At 39.5% G+C, this 19592-nt stretch overlaps 1 protein-coding gene across 1 annotated transcript; it reads left to right on the top strand.

Moving 5' to 3' along the window:
* Positions 1 to 11223: 11223 nt before the first annotated feature.
* Positions 11224 to 19368, top strand: LOC117448231 (neuroepithelial cell-transforming gene 1 protein-like). The gene is made up of 12 exons (XM_034085427.2): positions 11224 to 11658; positions 14368 to 14434; positions 14534 to 14593; positions 15063 to 15170; positions 15278 to 15445; positions 15538 to 15600; positions 15701 to 15797; positions 16466 to 16542; positions 16630 to 16887; positions 17025 to 17195; positions 17290 to 17476; positions 18002 to 19368. The coding sequence occupies exons 1-12, from the start codon at positions 11519 to 11521 to the stop codon at positions 18331 to 18333; spliced, it is 1728 nt and encodes a 575-aa protein (XP_033941318.1). The 5' UTR covers positions 11224 to 11518; the 3' UTR covers positions 18334 to 19368.
* Positions 19369 to 19592: the final 224 nt, after the last annotated feature.

The following is a 19592-nucleotide window of genomic DNA, read 5'->3' as shown; positions in this document are numbered from 1 at the left end:
TCAAAACAATGTTAACATTCTGAATTCTCACAGTCGTTGCTACAATAATAAAATATAGGCCTGATAGTTCTGGCCTCACTGTGTCCATGTAACTTAGATTTTAATAGAACAATTGTGAATGTAACATTTTAAGTGATAGTGATTAAAATAAGAAAAATATACTATATGTTTTGAGCAAATCTCAGGGGCAACACTTGATATGTCTGCCTTTGAAATGCAAGCAGTCTGATATTAGCGCTTCTGTGTTATCTCTCAGCCCATCATGCAGGTAGAAAATGTAGCTTTTAAATATCTATGTAGATTAATGTCTTTGGTTTAGATGGTGAGGGAATGAATCTTAGCTGGTTAAATGTATTTAAAAGGAAAAAATATCAAGTAAATGAGGCCTGTTGGTTCCACAAAGAAAAGCCCATTACTGTTACTGTCACAAGGAGTTTGTATTCTCCTTGTTGTTTCCTGGCATGTCTCCTTTCTGCTCTTTTCCCTCAGGCCATACCCTCCCTCACACTACCCAGATCTGCCATCCTCACACCATCCTCACACCATCCAGCAGATGTCCTCAGACTCACACCTCCCACCCACACACCTGCTATCATTTCCTTCATCCGCTCTGCCTGGCCTTCACCTCCTACCTCCTCACCTGTGTCTTATTTACTCATCAGCCACTCTGCGGATTTAGCAGACGTCACCTTCCCACCAGAACACTTCTGCCTGTGTTGGACTTAGTGGCAAAAGTTCAAAACAACACTCTGCATCATGAGTGCCATAAGAGAAAATGTGAGTAAAACAAATGAGTATGTGCTTAAATCAAAGGCAGTTGGACTGAACAGGGATCCTTACACCATACAAAATAACTAGTTGTCAGTGGATATTGACGTGTGGCCAGGAATGGGGTTTCCTGACATTTATATGTTCCTGATTACGACGCAGGGGAAATCCACAAAGCAAAGCCTGAAGTCTACAAAACCCTTGATGGCTCAACTACTCCAAGGCAGGATTTGTCTGTGATATTAAAGTGACAGGGCATAATTAATATTTTGGTTGTTTTATTACACCTTTTCATTTAAAGAATTGTACACTAGCTTAAATGTAGCCAAAGATTTAACATAGGCCTACCTGACGTAAAATTGCATCTGCAAATCCACATTTTGCTGACTGGATCACAGTTGTTTTTGCAGATTTTATTAATCCATTTAAATCAGTTGTCTTTAGCCTTCGACAGTCTATTTGTATAATCGAATGCAGAACAGATCTTTCCCTTTTTTTTTTTTTTTTTAGATGTATTTTTACAACATTCAAACTGAACTGCAATCACTTCCGCATACGGTGAAGTGACTTGCGTACGCTCGATGAATGAGGTGTTTTGTTACCTGTTTTTCTAGTCACTGTCCAACCTTCTTCCTGTTTGAACCTTGGCCACCTGTAAGCTTTACTTTGTATTATGCCTTCAGTAATCTTGCTCCAACATCGTGTTGTATTTTGAATGTGATTCGGTACAGTAGCAACCTTGGCCATGTCACTCTTTATTGATTTTACGTCTCAATGGGATTTCCTGGTAAAATAAATTGCACACATTCTCCTTTTTGAAGGGTAACTATTCATCTCTTCTGCTGTTAGTGTGGGTGTGGGAGGTGTGTGTATGGCTTCATACACACATAATCTTCATTTTGGGTACTGAAACATGCATCCATTTCTTCTCAGTATCACCTGTGCTGTACTATGTGCTGTATGTGGGTTATATCTGCTGCATTTAGCTGGCATACGAAGGCATCGAGTTTGTCGTTACGCAATCCTGTCCTTTCTTTAGTGGTGCTATAGTGATTGTTACCAAGGACGCGTCTGAAGCCTGCAGACTACTTTGGTAGTTTGTTACATAACAATGTTTTGTTTTTTTTCTTTGGTAGATTTCTCTTGTTGCCTGCTGAGCTTGAAGGTGTGTGACATCTTTTGATTTTGCATGACAATGGTGTTATACAAGGTATATATGCAACCAGGGTTAGCCTAGGGTTAACCCTAAAGTTAGGACGAATCTAATGGCCCGTGACTGACAGGGGCCCAAACATTTTAGAACGTTAAGAAAAAAATGTTTAAGTAACCAATGTGATTATCTTTTCATGGGGCCCATAATTCCTGGTGGCGCCCCTGTATGCAACAAACTATATTGCATAGACTAATGGTGATCATGCAGCAGTTTCTTTATTGCAACCTGCAATGTTCTCTGGGTAATATAGATATTACATAAGGGTTCATATTTAGCAGTCAGATGAGAGTGGCATCAATCTTCTCATCTTGCTCTCTGCCAGAAATCAGAAAGCATATTCCCCAACATTTCAAACTATAACTTTAGATTCACTTTTAAACTTCATGCTTCATGTTCATCACGCATAACTCTCACCCAGGCTGTCTTGATGTCGCTCTAAGTTCAGCGCAGTCGGAGAAGTTAAATTGAGCATTTGACAGTTCAGCAGTCTCAATATAGCTCATGTCTGTTTGCTGGTTGTCAGAGTAACACAAACAGAGAGAATAAGGTGCAGGGAAGCTCATTACTGCCAGGAAAAGTAAAAAAATAATATTAAAACATGGAAAAAATAAGTATCTCAAAGTAAGTTTGCCTTTATAGGCCAATTCCAAGTCATTACTTTGAGAAACTATATCATTATTTAAGAAGTTTCTTATTGTCTTGAAAATGTAGTTAATATTTTGAGTCATTTATTATTCTAAAAAGGTTCCAAGTGTTTGGGGATATTTAGTCATTATTTTGACAAAGCTTCCCTTTTTTATTTTCAAGACTTGAAATCATTATTTTGAAAAGATTTCTCAGTCATTTGCGACATTGCTCCAATATTTTGGGGTAGTTTATCATTACAATGACTTACAGGATATTTTTTTAAATCTTTAGATCTTTCATATGCATCAGAGTGAACAGAGGAGTCATATTTTCAGTTTCTCTGAGTCTTTTTAGCAGAGATGTCCTGTGGTCAGGATGTTGGCAGCGGGCGGAGGTCAGCTGCAGGACTGACAACATCTGGATTTGAATCCCTTTAATGCTGCGGCTGTGGATTCACACACAGCTGGAAGAAAGCATTAGAGTGAAAGATAAGAGGGTGGGAGCAGGTGCACACAGCGCTGCAGGAGGATGCTGGATGGCTGACAGCAGGATCAAAGTGTGGATGTTGTTGTAGAGATTATCATGACGAGGAGGAGGCAGGACGGTTGATGTGACTCAGCTCTCAGAGCCACTTCCTTTGGCATCTTCAGGATGGACAGATGAAAGGAGAAGAGAGAGCGACTCAATTTGTGGTCATCTGACTCACCATATAGGAACGGATACTGGGAAAGGAAGCTGGGTGATGGGTGGGGGCGTGGCCTATGTATACATGTATATGAGTGCTCTATGCCTTTGGTGTTTGACAGAGGCTCAATTATTCAATTTCCTGTCACACCGGAGGAATGCAGGGTGAGATTCCTGCTCTGTGAGTCGTGCCCTCTCACCTACCATCACCATACGGATACTATTTTATCCTTCCCTTTCCCCCCTCGGCCGGGAAATTCCCCAGTTTGTGTGCTTTTACTCATGGAGGAAGTTACAGGGCTTGTTTTAAACCTGTTAAACCCCGAGCCTGTTTTTTAGGTTTCAGGCTCGAAAATGACCATATCTTCCCTTCTAAAAGGGTTAAATTAATAATCTTTTTTCTCAAAGTAATGATAAACCTGTGAGTTGGATGTAGAAAAGTCAGATTCAATATAGATGTTTTTATTTTAAAGAATATTCAGATTGAACATGGTAAAAAACTGTGAATTATAGTGTCCGTCCAAAATATGTTGTACTTATAGTGAAAACTAACCTTGGATGATGGGTTAGTAGACTAAAAGCTTTAGGAATCCAAAGTACAACATATAATAAGTACCCTGTATCAAGATTGATGCAAAACAAGTGATATTTGACCTTTTTAGACAGATTTAGCACAAAAAAAACTCATCTCGGGCCATTTGGGTGGCTTTTCCATATCTCTGGCCCCCCTTGCTGGATTTTGACATGTGACATCTCTTTCTGACCGTCAGAGCCAATGGAATCGTGGGGAACTCCCACATAGTCCTTATTTGGTCGTGTGTGTGGCAGGCAGGCAGGCAGGCAGGCAGGCAGGCAGGCAGGCACTCTGGTGGCTACCATTAGCAGCTAACATTTGCTCTCCGATTTTTACATAAATATGGATTATAAATTAAATCATTTTTTTATACAGAGACGTTAAAAACCTATGGATTAACCGATTCAGCAGAGTTTTTTCTGGTTGTAATGCCATTGAACACGTCTTTTGATCAGATTGACAGCTACGGTGAGACGATCTCCCTAGAAGCTCCGTAAAGGTACGTGTTGTGATGTCTGTATTTGCTTCCCCTGTCGCGAGTCCGGATCACTCAGTGATGATACTATATACCTAAATAATCTGTGGAACCTCAGCTTTAATCGGATATCTTGTATGTGCAGCTACGATAAGTAATAAGGGTACTTTTATCTTGAGTTCTGTGCCAATGTCCGTTAGCATTTTTCGCTAAGGGGTCATTTAGATGTTTCTTATGAGACTTGTGTTTTGTTTTGGTAAAAATGGTTTATATCGTCAGTTAGCTGAGAATATTTCCGTTAATCTGGTATAACACATTAATAGGTTCTTAAATATTAAGATCCCCTGAGACACAGTGTCGTGAAAAAAACAAACAGGGTCCCCGCCGATGGGGACCTTGGGGTTTAACAGGTTTTAAGCTGTGTTGTTCTGGCAATCATTGGATGCAAGTTGCGGCTTGGTTTAACAATATGTTCCTGTTTTCTCTACACACTTGATTCAGCTCACTTGAAGGAGGTCAGGAGTTTAATCCAGTCATAGAATAACTGGAAACAAGGACAAATACAGAACATGTGGGGCTGATCGCTTACAAGCATGGAGAAAATAAAGCATGAGGATCATGTGGATTAAGTGGGTACATGGAGTAAATTGCATGTTTGCGTTGCTGAGAGAAGTGTGTGTGTGTGTGTGTGTGTGTGTGTGTGTGTGTGTGTGTGTGTGTGTGTGTGTGTGTGTGTGTGTGTGTGTGTGTGTGTGTGTGTGTGTGTGTGTGTGTGTGTGTGTGTGTGTGTGTGGGTGTGTGTGTGTGTGTGTGTGTGTGTGTGTGTGTGTGTGTGTGTGTGTGTGTGTGTGTGTGTGTGTGTGTGTGTGTGTGTGTGTGTGTGTGTGTGTGTGTGTGTGTGTGTGTGTGTGTGTGTGTGTGTGTGTGTGTGTGTGTGTGTGTGTGTGTGTGTGTGTGTGTGAAGAGAGGAGAGGGGGCTGTGCTCTCGCTGGCATCTCCATAACTCCTCTGACGCTCAGTGTGTTCAGACAGTCACACTCACACAGAAATACACACGCAGCCTGAAGTCAACCCACCCTGAGGACTACAGCACCTGTACAGTTCCGGATAAAATACTTCAGTCGGAGCAGTGTGTGTGAGAACGTCGCAAAGGAGAAAATAATGAATCGTGTGGTAAGTGAAGGATAATTTGCAACAGGTTAGTGTTTGTGTTTATTACTGTGATCATGTGTATGCTCATTTATTTTTCTTTGTTTTAATTACTCTTTTGTCGTTTCACTGTTTGTATATAATTGTATGAGGTGTGTTACTCAAAGTGACGTAGCATTTTCAGTCTATTTTTGAACCACTGTCAGTCACCTGTAGCTATGCAGACTGACTGCTTTGTCTTGAAAACTTGTTTGGCTTTAAATAAATTTTTCTTGAGGACCATTAGCTGGAAAACAACTGCCAAAATCGGTGGGAGGGAATTAATCAGCTGGCTTACCAGGAGAAGAAACACCAAGGAGGTTTCTTTCTGGGTAAACGTTTAAATTCAACAACAAAGTATAAGAGTCCTTCTCTCGGTCACACTGTCTGCATTGAAAATGTGATGCTAGTACGATGTATTTCCAACGATCAACATCTTTCTTTATACTGAAGTATCTTATATGCATTCGTACTCCTTTTTTATTTTGCTCTCATTTGGAAGTATTATATATGTGAGTGCCAGAGCATCTGGATCCTGTCTGACGATAGTTTGGGTGTATGTATATATAGTTACAGTACATATTCTCTGCAAACCTCATTCTGTCATTTAAATCCTGCTTGTGGTGAAGTGTTTCTTTGCCACTGCTCTCAGGCAAGGCGATAAAGGTCCAGACTAATTAACGGCAGACTGGCAGGCCTCTAAAATCCCCTTGTGGTTACTCATCCTCCAGCATCAAATAAGGTGACATGTTTTTCCATATTTTTTGACATAAGTGATTCAGTTTTAGCTTTAACACAAGTTTAGGAAGCGGAGCTGTTGTGTTGGCACATGAAGCACAAGTCAGTTTATCAAGTGTTGACATCATAGACTGACTTATCCACGCAGTGTCATAAAGTTAAAGAGATTTGTGTTGGGTTTCAAAAGCTTGTTGTTTGATCCTGTAGATTCTGTAATGAAGCAACAGAGATTTATGGATGTGTTCTCTGCTTTTTGAGGATTTTATGAGAAGATTTATAGGCCTACCACTGTCTGTTCAATATAAACCCAGTTAGCTTAGCATCAAACTGGAAACGGTTTGAAAAAACTAGCTTGGCCCTGTACAAAAAAACACAAGACGGCACGTCTAAAGTTTACTAAAACCTCAAGTTTGAGGTTTTAAAACCCCCCTTCCTTCGTAAGCATCAATCAAACTAGATATAAGATGTTCTTTTTTTAAATGGAGCAAGGCTAACCGTTTCCCACTGTTTTCTGTCTTTATAGAAAGCTAAGCCCACTAGATGCTAGCCATACTGTAGTTTCAGAAAGACATATTTTATAGATACAGTATCTCTTTGCAAGACAGAGAATGACTTTAATTGACTGAATGTTGAACTGCTTTTCTAATGGTAATGAACCGTGATGCTAATATGAGCACGCAGAAAGAAAAAAACATTTCATTGGGAGTAGATAATCATCAGAGCTATCCACCAGTAATCTTTTTGTTTTGTTGCTGTCTTCAATGGTAAATACTTTAAATATTTGAGGCACCCAAAGGTGTTGCTGTTTTTCGTTCCCCTTCTGGAACCTCAATGTCAATTCAGCTTTACTCGGGTCAACAAGCCTCCGTGTCATGATGAATAGGAAACCTTTCCTCTAGATTCAATACATCCTCCCCCTTCCTCATCTGTCTTCCTCACGAGCACATGATTGCACATATTCATCGGGTTATACCTTCTGCCATTAAGGATACTTGCTCTGCCTGCCCTGTCCTAAGCATGCTGGAGAGCAGCAGTGCAATATGAACATCGAGCTGCAACCAGAGACGCACCAAGCCTCCAAGAAGAGCGCCAGTAGAGGAGGCGCAAATGCATAATGGGAGAGCTGTATGTAATATTGTTAAAGTAAAGTAAGCCTATATCCATTAAATATGTAGTTCATTTAAATCAATGTAACCCTTCATAATATACAAAGCTGTGCATTCTTTTTAAGGAATGGGACAACTAGCCACATGTTTATAGCTAACGCATACAATATAAACAGGATTGTCAACTCTACTGATTTATTTAAATTAGATAATTGGTTACATTCACTGTGAAATAAGAAATCAAAGTATACTAGTGACTGATTCTATATAGCTGGAGTGAGGAGGGGCACTTTCATAGCTCATCTGATCTGAGCAATGCAGAAAGGCTGAGTCTTTGCAGCATTGGCTCCTGGTTCAAAACTGACTTCTGGCTCTATGCATGTCAACCCGTCCCTCTCCCTTTCTCTCTACGACTGTTTTATCAATTAAAGACACAAATCATGGCCAATATGCCGCAAGGACATTAAAAGGATTTCTGAAATTATGGATTTTAGTTTTAGTGTGCCAATGAAAAAATATAACTATAATATCACACATCAAGTCTGCCTCCATGAGACTCCACTAAGTTCAGCTCTTCATATCCAACTGACTCACTCCTGATCTGAATTATTGGATGCTTAATGACTGCAGACATAAATATAAATGTGATGATGAGAGATAGATTGATGACTAAAGTCTCAATGGATGCCTACTGGGCGCAGTAAGCTGCGGCTCAGTCATCATTCTGGTTTGGTGATGCATAGCATTTCCCATCAAACCCAGAGGAGGGTGACATTTTATTTCCTTTCACTTAACTCCTTCAGGACCGTTTTGTTTGTCTAATGTGGCAAAGATGGCACGAGAACAAACCTTCTCCTTGACTGGAAACATGATTTATCCTGCATCTTTTTGTCTCTGCCTGTCGTTTTAAATGTATTTAGGTGGCCCATGTGGTACAGTAGGAAGGGGAAGCGGAGGTGTGATGAACAGTGTGTCATATAAACCTTCACCCCCTCCAACTCCTGTTCAAATAAAGCCATCTGGGAACAAACATGAGTCATAGCATTATTTATTAGCCCTGCTGGACCTGATACCTTTATGCTGCACATTTAATGCCAACAATATCTCGATCATAATGCATGATATTTTTCCCACATGTCTCTTCTTTTCCTGCTGTTGGGTCTTTGTAATCATGTTTTGTTAAAAAAATATTAAGACAGTAAATGTTACACCTTTTATTTTAACAGTGTTTACCTAAATGGTGCGTGTGCCCTTGTACGGTTATGATTGAAACACTGCCCTGACATGACAGGTGCGTCATTGAGGTGTCAATCCTGCTTCTCCATTAACCGCATTTTACTTTTATTCAAGCACCTTCTAATAATTTGACCTTTCGGGAAACGCACTTGTTTCCTAAAATGTCTAGCAGTTTCCTTAAAAACGGTGTTCTCATCCTTATGTACATGTCTCAAACTTGATTGTTTTTACTGCATTGATTGTTTTTGTGTGTGATGAGTTTGGTCTCTTTAGGTGGAGTACTGGAAGACCTTGAATAAATATCCCTTTGAACTTTAATTTACTCTTCCACTGACTTCCTGGTTTGGCTCTGTCTTTCAATGTAACCACACCCTCTACTGTTCACTTTAGGCCATCGTGCAGCGAGAGGAGCAAACACAGGACAGCCTCCCTCTTCAAACAACAGATACTTTTGACCCACATCTGCACCCAGTTACCAGCACAGGTCCATGTTACAAAACATCATGATCTCTTTTCTGTATATCCAACACGTCTCAAGAACAAAGCACTGAGTGTCTATACAACCAGAAAACTGCACTCAGAAACTGATTTCATTTGGTGACGTAGATGTTTGTACCCAGTCTCTAGCACCATATGAAATCAGAGTTCTGGGAGGTGGATGATCAGCATGTGCGGGCGCTGTACATGAATAAACTGAAATGAGATGCCACAAAGTAGGTCATATTTGTATAATTTACTGCTCTGTCCCGCTTCATTCACAAACTGGTCCCAGCTGCTGCTCTGCTTTTTGTTGAATGTTGTGTTCTCTCCGATTGGCTCAAATATACTTTCATCATGAATCCAGTTTCATTGATACATTTTATATATATATATATATACTGTTATTTTGAAGATCAGGATTTGCTCCACACACTATGTATAAAATACTGAAATTAGCTTGTATTTTGTGCTAATAAATTGTACAATAAGCCTTAATTTGTTTGTTGTTTCTTTAATAAACCTCAAAGCAACTGTCACATACTACCTCAATCCCAATAAAGCTTTTCATTGCAGCTATGGTACATTTACACTCATCTGTACTCAACGGAAGGTAACTGCTTTGCTTCTTTATTAGTGCTCGAGGTTTTCTGGCTTCAGCTGAAATCAATTGAAATGACTGAATGGAATCCATTGGCCTCATTTAACGTCGAAAATATGTTACAAGACAAAGGTTGAAAGAGCCCTACCACCCCCCTTTGATGGATTGTATCAAAAAACATGCAAGTTGAAAGTATAGAAGTTCTTCTTGACATTGAAAAATCTATTTAGTAGCTGCTTTTGGTATGAGCTTGCCCATGTCAGAGAATTGTTGAAATCGCTGCACTTTTCTTCTGGTTACAAGGTTAGATTCATTGTGTTTGATTACAATGCTCCAGAACACCCACTGAATGGCCCTTGTAAGTCTAAACAGGCAAGGAGTGCTGGAAACAATATTTCAAAGCAAGAAGAATGTTGGATACACTTTAAACCTCAAGGTGAGATTGTTTTGTCAAATATATCCATCTGTTTGTGTTTGATCTCATCCAACTATAAATGCACACTTTTATATATGGTATGGATGCACCCCACCCCTGACTTTATGAAGACACTATGGCAGTGACATCAGGCGTAATATCTCATGTGACTGACGGGTATGTTGATTAAAGTGGAACGGATGGCTGTACTGAAGTGATGATGTTCTCCTGAAGGACAGAGCTGCAGTATCTCACCCTGTCCTGTTGACTGATGGTCAGGTCGTCTATAGGGGACGGTCTAATGGGCTTTCAGAGTGTATATAAAATCTGATCATATTTTAGTCAGTGATGTCTATTAAGTTCCTTCTTAAAACATACATATAGGAGAGCCTTTCCTGATTTTGTTTTAATTTATTTTTAATTCCATGGTTTTTAAAGCTGTTTTCTTTTTAAGGGAATATATATTATGCTTTGTTTAGGTTTATGTTTCTATTTTGTGTTATGCATTCCTAATCAAATGTAGATGAAGTTAAACTGAGGTAAACAAATGCAGAATATTAGCTGATACAAGCGAGTATGTAAATAAATAAATATATGTATTAAACCACACTTGGACAACCACATAGAGCAGCTATACACAGTTCAAATCGTTACTGCTTACATAAGGTTGTGGTCCGGTTGTTACTGTATTGCAGACGTCAAGTAATGAAAGCGTGCATGAGTGTATGACTACTGCAATACATATTATGAGAAGGCAATAAATTAACCTATATTCAGATGTGGTATGTGCATTAATTGATGTACAGAGTTTATATAGCAAAGGATGTGACCTACGAAGTGTCTTGTGCTCTTCCTTAAGAAGTTAATATGTAATATGACACTAAGAGTAGAATATATTCAAATATTAAATGTGAAACTTCCCTGTTGCATGGCCATTAGCACTTCTATTTGTGTGCTTGTTATCGAAAATAGATGGGGCAAGAAAACATGATCAATAAATGTAATTCATTTAAATTGCATGAATCTGATAGTATAGGTTGGAGAGAATGTTTTTATGCAACATGCTGCGGTGTGTTATGATTTAATTAGTATTCATAAATTATACCATGTTTCACGGTTGGTTTGTTTCCCATCATACGCCGCTGTTAAAAACAGGATTTTGCTACATTCAAGGTCCTATTCGTCTCACTGGCCCCTCCCACCATATAGTATCCTAGCAGCCGATCTCTGAGGCCTCTCCTGATTGGTCCGTTTCACCGAATCCGCCATATTCAAACTTCCGCCGTAGTGTGTGTTCTGTTGTCATCGACCCTCCGCTTCCTTTGTACACATCGGGCCAGTTTTCATACGTCTGGAATTTTCTTTTTTAGTTTGCTTGATCAATAACCACGTCTCGGTATAGGTGACTCCTACAAAATGGAAGAAAATGAAGAAGTTGGTGTGAGGGTGGTGGGAAACAAAAAACCGAAACTTCGCAGGATGTCATCGAGGACTTCAACGACATCAGTTATCAGCGCCGCTTCTCCACACACACTGCGGAGAAACAACTCAAAAAAGTGAGTCAAAAATACGTGATATTATATTAACGTTATGCATTTATTTTATATTTGAAAGCTCAGTTTGTTCTGTACAACGACTTTAGCACATTTCGATCTAACGTTATCTTGTTGGACTACGGTGACGTACAGGCTGTTATTGTAACTGGCAAATGCTGCATTCAAGTGCACCTCGTAAGACGTATTGTCGGATTGTGTCACCACGATTTGCCATGCTTTAAATCTTTTGTAATCTAGTTTGATAAAGGAAAAATGTCACACATTTCTTCTGATGGGTCTGTAGTCTTGAAATATTGTGTGGGCATGATCTGGTTAAGTATCTAACAGTATAGCTTTGATATTTTGAGATCACATGAAAAATGCACAACAGAAACTCATTAATGTCATAAACGTCTATTTTGTAGCTTTTATTTTTTTTAAAGATGAAATGATTTAATACAATTTTTTAAAAACTAGGAGTCAACAAAAAGGCAATTAATTCAGAATCTGATTTTAATTTGTATTATTGATTCATAATACCAATACTAATAAAGTATTTGAAGTTAAAATTATGAAAAGCCACAAACCATCCCAATGTAAAAGCTGGAACAAAAATGACTATTGCCTTATACATTTAAATAGCATATCAGTCACTTCTGTAGAGTGAAAAATGAATTGAATAATATTTTCAGCAGATGCAGATTAATGTTTGCCAATACTGGATTGTTTCTATAATTCTGATAATGGGCTGTATTTTCTGTATTTTCAATGTTTCTCTTCAATAGCAACACAGACTGTAAGAGACACTCAACGGCATGTCTGAAAAGTTAAACCTGTACTGCACCTGTGTTTGTTTTTTCAAGCTGCAGATAGGGTTGTGAAAGTACTGCAATATTTGTGTTGGCTTCATATCGCTGCATTCCTACAGTATACGTATCATTAGAAAGGGCCAAAAACTCAAATATTTTACCGTTATAACCTCACCTTTATTATCTTGTTATTAAGGTTCTATAACACTGACATATTGACATGCTCCTCCTTAAAACAACAGATAAAGCCAGAAATCTAGGTGTAGTCATGGACTCTGACCTAAGTTTCAACAGTCACATTAAAACAGTTACTAAATCAGCCTACTATCACCTAAAGAATATATCTAGGATTAAAAGACTAATGTCACAGCAGGATTTGGAAAAACTTGTCCATGCTTTTATCTTCAGTAGACTCGACTACTGCAATGGTGTCTTCACAGGTCTCACTAAAAAATCTATTAGAAAGCTGCAGCTGATTCAAAACGCCGCTGCTCGAGTCCTCACTAACACTAAGAAAGTGGATCACATCACTCCTGTTCTGAAGTCTGTACACTGGCTTCCTGTGTGTCAAAGAATAGATTTCAAAATACTGCTGCTGGTTTATAAAGCACTGAATGGTTTAGGCCCAAAATACATTTCTGACCTCCTGCTAAATTATGCACCATCCAGATCTCTCAGGTCTTCAGGGACTGATCAGCTTTCTGTCCCCAGAGTCAGAACTAAACATGGTAAAGCAGCGTTCAGTTATTATGCTCCAAATATCTGGAACAAACTCCCAGAAACCTGCAGGTCCGCTGCAACTCTTACTACTTTTAAATCCAGGCTGAAGACTTTTCTTTTTGTCGCTGCTTTTAATTGAACCATTCACATCTTAAACTGCACTGTAACTTTTATCCATGTATTTTTTCTTTTAATGTTTCTTTTATTAGCTTTTATTTTTAATGACTGATTTTAAATGCCATTTTCTTAATGTCTTTCGTTTTTTGTAAAGCACTTTGAATTGCCTTGTGTTGAAAAGTGCTATATAAATAAACTTGCCTTGCCTTACTATTAAAATTAAATGTTGTTATTCCTCATCACTTACTCTTATTTCACTTACCCTCCATTCATAATTTGGTTATTTCCAACGTAACTTGAAGGCAGGATAACAAGCAGTGTGTTCACCTGACATCAACCTCAGCGAGTGTTTGACACAGAAGGACATTGTTTCTCTCTGTAGCTGCAGGGTTTTGTCAGAACATAACTGACTTTTTTCAAGAAGCAAAAAGCGGTTCAGTTCCTTGTATGGTTCAAATATTAACGTCCCGCAGGCGTCATCCACAGTGTTGGACACATTTGAAACATAACAGCTAGTGTAGCAAAAGAGGCATACAAAACGCATCCATCATAAAAACAGAGCTGAAACTGATTCCCTATAAACAATGCTTCTCTTAAGCTGTGTTTGTGTGAGGACTGTGTATATATTATTTGTTATCGTCATTACAATGTAGACTTGTACCATATACACATGGTACAAGACGGCCATATTTCACTCGGGTATTTTTTAGGTTAATTTAAAGAATATCAGTGAGTATCGGTACAAAACTGCACTTTAAAATGAAACTGTCATCTCTCAACAAGCTATAAGCATTATGACTAAAAGCATCAGAACTCATTAATATCTATTTATTTATCGTTTTTGTTAGCATGATATTCAAAAACATGATCAAATATGTTCTTCATTGTGCAGCGCTAGTTCGTATACTTTGACTGCTATTAGTGGTGCTTTTTAGCTGCCAGCGTTTGCACATATCAGATTCTGTACATCTTTAATCAATAAAAAGAGACATCGTCAACGGAGAAGCAGGCAGTCACACTCTAATGTTGATGTGAACCTGTTGTCATTGTGCTTGATCGTTGCTTTTTGTCTCCTTTCCTGTAGACCTCCACTGCAGAGAGGAAGCTCCTTCACCTTTCTCACGCCTGGGACCCCGTGGGACTTCAGTCTCGTAAGTTAATTAATTCTTCAACATGTATCACAAATACGTGGAAGTATTTTCAAATGGGATGTGAAAGTAACATATTTGTATTCTTCCTCTCTGCTGCAGAAGAGAAAACGCAAAGAGAAGGAAGATGACACAGTCAGTCTGTCCAGCTTCGACCTGAAGGTGAGAGTCAGGGCAGCTTCCCGTCTGTCCGTTTGTTGTGAGATCTCTGACTATTTCATTCATGCTAAAGAACACAGAGCAGACATGATGTGTATTTGTGGCTGTGACGTTACCGTATGTCCCACTGTGTGCCATCATGGGTAAAACCGCCATGTGACACCCGTGAATAAATGTGTGCTTCAAAAACGGATATGAAACTGGCTTCTGTCATGGCCGGCCAGTTCAGAGGTTTCGTTGCATATTTACACCAAACAACAGCAATGCTTTATCATATACTAAACTGTTTTATAAGTAAAATTAGGACATGTCTTATTTTTCATCAGCATTTCTATCCGGTGTTAAACAATATAAGTTGGTAAAAGTTTTATTCTAAATATGAGCCTTTTATCAAACAGTACCGTTTTAATCAAGGTAGTGTTACACCACTACAGTTGGAAATAAATACGTTTCTCCCCCCCTTTATTCCCAGGAACCCAGTAACAAGCGAGTCCGACCTCTAGCCAAAGTTTCGTCCCTCGTAAACTTGATTTCTCCTTCAAAGAATGGCGCTGTGCGGCGCTTTGGACAGACCATCCAGGTGAATGCCATACTCTTGTCCCACCCACTCTAAAAACATACATTGTATATGTATAAATAGAAAACTGTGTTTGACTGTTATATACTCTTTCTTTCCCCCCCCAAAAGTCTATGTCAATGCGTGCTGATAGTAAGTCACCAGGGATGCTCCTCAGAGGCGGCAGCAAGCTGGCAGGTCCGACTCCAACAAAACGCAGGAACAGCACGCTGTGGTCCGAGACGCTCGACGTCCATCAGAAGAGCACGTTCTCCACCAAAGAGATCAAGAGACAGGAGGTTAGGCAGTTCAGGCTTTTTAAAGTTAAATAATAAATACAGAGAGCATAACAATAATATCTTCTCCTGCTGTGTGTGTTTTTTTTCTTCAGGCGATTCATGAGCTTTACAGGGGAGAACAGGATCTCATAGAAGATCTCCAACTCGCACGAAAGGTTCGAAAATCTTTATTTAAAACCATACAAAGTAATCAATACATTTATCCTGCAGTTTAAAGAAAAAGGTGTGCTGACTGCTGCTTTTTCTCACATCTAGGCATACCATGATCCGATGCTAAAACTCTCCATCATGACATGGGAGGAACTGGCTCAAATATTTGGGGACCTGGACTCATACATCCCCCTACACGAGGGTAGATTACCATTACCCATTCTTTGCTTTGAGTGCTTCAATTGATGCATGGAGTGATTCTTATGTTAGCCATCAAAGCTCAATGCTATGCACATTTAAGAAAATGCATACGAATAGACTAGATACTAGCAAATGAGAAAACACCAGTTTGACGGGAATGCACATCATTTAGACAAATCACTACTTTAAGCTCACAGCATGTTGGAAACTGGTTCCAAGGGACACTAAAAGTTGATAACAGGGCCGTCCTAGTGGTTGCCATGATTTCTGGTTAATGCATTTTTTGACACCGGTTATCCACTGATGTGATTGCATTAAGATTGCAGTAATATCGCTAAATGTTGTAATCACAAAGTGAAAATAACATAATAAATCTTAAATGTAAGTATTTAAAAAAACACTGACAGATAGCTAGCTGCCTTTAACAATTCATGATCCGCAAACGGCAACAGCAAGTACTGTGTTTCTCAGCCGTGTGCATCACTTTTACTTTGGATAATAGTTACAGGTGTGTTGTGAACTTCTTGCAGTAGTTGGTTTAGATGATGTGCCTTCTCGTCAAAATATGTTTTGTATATTAGCATGGGTTTTAATTTGCAGTGTGTCAAGCTCTAGGAGCCACCATAACTTTTGACTGTGTGTGATTTTTGTATTTTTTTGTATTTGCAGACTTATTGATGAAACTGACAGAGGGAACTGGCCCTGATGGAACAATATCTCAGATTGGACAGATGGTTATAGACTGGGTATGTGTATAGGTTTTGTACCCACATCTTCAAATGTGACACATTTCAGCGTGTAAAAAGGTTGTAACTGTCACTGTGTTTTCTCAGCTGCCTGGTCTGAATGGTTACAAAGAGTACTGCAGCAACCAGCTGGCAGCCAAAGCCCTGCTGGACCAGAAGAAGCAGGACAGGCGGGTCCAGGACTTCCTGCAGCGCTGCCTGGAGTCGCCTTTCAGCAGGAAGCTGGACCTCTGGAGCTTCCTAGACATCCCGCGCTCACGCCTGGTGAAATACCCACTGCTGCTGCGAGAGATCCTGAAACACACTGCTCCTGATCACCCGGACGTACCCAGTCTGGAGAGAGCTGTACGTTATCCTCATGACAGATAGTGCTGTTGCTTTTATTTAGCTGTTGAATCTAAAATTAAAAAATTGGCTTTTATTTCACAAATGATTTAGTTGTGTGTTTTTCCATACTAATGAGTCTTTCCTTGATTACCCAGATCACTATTATCCAGGGGATTCTGTCAGATATCAACGTGAGAAAAGGGGAGTCTGAGTGCCAGTACTATATAGACAAACTGGAGTATTTGGATGATAAGCAGCGAGACCCTCTCATAGATAACTGTAAGACCCTGCTCTGTCACGGCGAGCTGCGGAACAAGAGTGGCTCGGTGAGGATTACTTCCCTTATTATTACCCTCTGCATACATGTTATTGTCCTGTATTATAATAGGTTTAATGTTTTAATAATGTGTCTCTTCACAGAGGCTGCATGTGTTCCTCTTCTGTGAGCTCCTGATCATGACCCGGCCGGTGACCCGTAACGACCGGAGCTGCTTCCAGGTTTACCGACAGCCCATCCCGGTTCGGGACTTGGCTCTAGAGGACCTGCAGGACGGAGAGATCCGCATGGGGGGGTCCTTCAGAGGGGCTTTCACCAACGGAGAGAAAAGTGAGTTCAGTTGATTTTCACTCCATCTGCTGGCGAAGTGTGGCTGAGGCAATTTTTGTCACCCATTATTTTTACAAACATTGTGCTTGATTGTTTAATTTATCCAGAAATGATACTCTTTAATGTTGAAAATGTAATATATTTGAATACATCAACATAACAATTATTTACAAATTAATTTATGATAAAAACCCTATTTTGCTTCAAAGTCAAAGTAGGCCATCATCGTTTTCATAAACTCTGTGAATTTTCAGGGTTTTGAAGGGGTGCTTGATACATCCTTAGCCTCTGAACAAGGCACTGCTGGATGGGGCAGGTCTTAGTTTTTCACAGTCAAATAAAGCTTGACTTGGATCTTACATAAGCTGAAACGTTAGATTTGTTGTTGAACAATAGTTTGGTCTAGAGTTCCACAGTTTGACGCCAACCACAAAAATAATACTCTATACATAGTTATTAATGTCTGTTGTAAGTTATAATAGTCCTGACCTAATACAGAATTTGCTGACTTCTGTGTCCCTCTAGCTAAGAACGTTTTCCGTGTGCGCTCTCTGGATCCCTCCCATGGCCAGTCTCACACTCTGCATGTGAACGACGTCTACCACAAGCAGCAGTGGCTCAACTGTCTGCGCAACGCAATGTCTCAACAACAGGAAGTGGCACCTAGTGTTCAGCAGACAGAGGTTACCAGGGTCAAGCGTCGCTCCTCCACCGTCTCAGCCAGCATCTCTGACGAGGAGACGGACGAGAACTGTCCACCTGTCTCAGGCCCTAAACTCAGGCCTCAGACTCTCTCCAAAACCAGACTGGACCAGAAGTTACAAGGCTCGCTAAAGAGGAAGGAGACTGGAGTGTAGACTTTGAACCCGAAACAAGGGATCCTCTCAGACAGACACATGTACCCAACACAAGTCCTGTTAAGTCACATGTCTGTCGGTGAATTTTCAAACGACCACTGTTTTTATGCTCTTGCTTTTGTCCTTGTCTGTAGCTGCACTGAAAAGACCATTTCAATCTTCTCCGTCCAAATGTTTTGTCCAATTCTAGTCGTGTAATTAGTTTACAAGAAACATATGTATGTGACTGAGATTTATGTTTACACCTGCTAAATGTGTGTGGTTTTATGTGGTTACCTATCTATGTTTAAACAGCTTTATACTACTTCTAGCTCAAGCTTTGTTTAAACATTCATTCCAGTATTTTTCTGCTGCACTCAAAATGTATTTATATTAGGCTATAGTGTAGGCAATGTGTGTGCTGTTGTCAGTTATTTTGAGTGTTATCTGTACCAAGAAAAGGGACCAAGATACTGAGAAACTGTGAGACCATAAATGTTTAAGATTAGATCAAAGATAATGAGGAAATGTTGAGCAACAACACTAACCATGAATATCATAAGGTTATCACATTTCTTGGAAGAAAAAAAATCTAGATTTGTTCAGTGAAATATTGTAAAATAGCAAATGATAAAACATTTTGTATGTTAAGAGTCCCAAGTGTGGTTGTTTGAGATTGTATGTTACGGCACACCACTCCTCCTGGTTGTACTTTGACCTCCTCAGTCGTTTCCGCTTGCTGTTGACATAGCTGTCCAACAGTCTGTCGCAACATTTACCGCAACCACCTAGTATGTAGAAATCCTACATACCCTTTTTGTAGTTTTGTTAATTTTTCAGTCCAGAATGGAACAGTTAATTTTTAAGGCCATTTAAGATTAAGACAAAAACATTTAAAACCAATGGAAAGAAAACAATACTTTTTTTCAGTTCAGGAGCCCAATTACTGCAGTTTGCTACATTCAGTCCAGTGTTTTTATGCTGCACTCAAAATGCATTTATATTAGGCAGTTGTCAGTTATTATGAGTGTTATCTGTGCCAAGAAAAGGGATAAAGATACTGAGAAACTTCCTCTAGTTCTTACAATGATGGGTGCTTGTTATATTTGTACATGATTCCCACGAGTAGAAAAACATTTGAAATGAACCTTGATCTGTGTCTCAAAGTTTGCCTTGTTATGTCTTTGAATTAGAAGGAATTAGGCACTCCTTTAGTTTCATGTTAAAGAAGGCGTGGGAACCCTGTTTACATGTAAGTATACTACAGATAAATATCTGTG

This window comes from Pseudochaenichthys georgianus, chromosome 6, assembly GCF_902827115.2.
Source record: "Pseudochaenichthys georgianus chromosome 6, fPseGeo1.2, whole genome shotgun sequence".
Classification (NCBI taxonomy): domain Eukaryota; kingdom Metazoa; phylum Chordata; class Actinopteri; order Perciformes; family Channichthyidae; genus Pseudochaenichthys; species Pseudochaenichthys georgianus.
The sequence above is the reverse complement of the archived record's forward strand: the minus strand, read 5'-3'. Positions and strand labels throughout refer to the sequence as shown.

What these genes read in the sequence shown, in the direction of transcription:
- LOC117448231 (XM_034085427.2), top strand. Translation starts at nt 11,519, where the DNA reads ATGGAAGAAAATGAAGAAGTTGGTGTGAGGGTGGTGGGAAACAAAAAA. An exon ending in TGTCCAGCTTCGACCTGAAG is followed by an intron (nt 14,594 to 15,062) that starts GTGAGAGTCAGG and finishes CTTTATTCCCAG; the next exon opens with GAACCCAGTAACAAGCGAGT. An exon ending in GCTTTGGACAGACCATCCAG is followed by an intron (nt 15,171 to 15,277) that starts GTGAATGCCATA and finishes CCCCCCCAAAAG; the next exon opens with TCTATGTCAATGCGTGCTGA.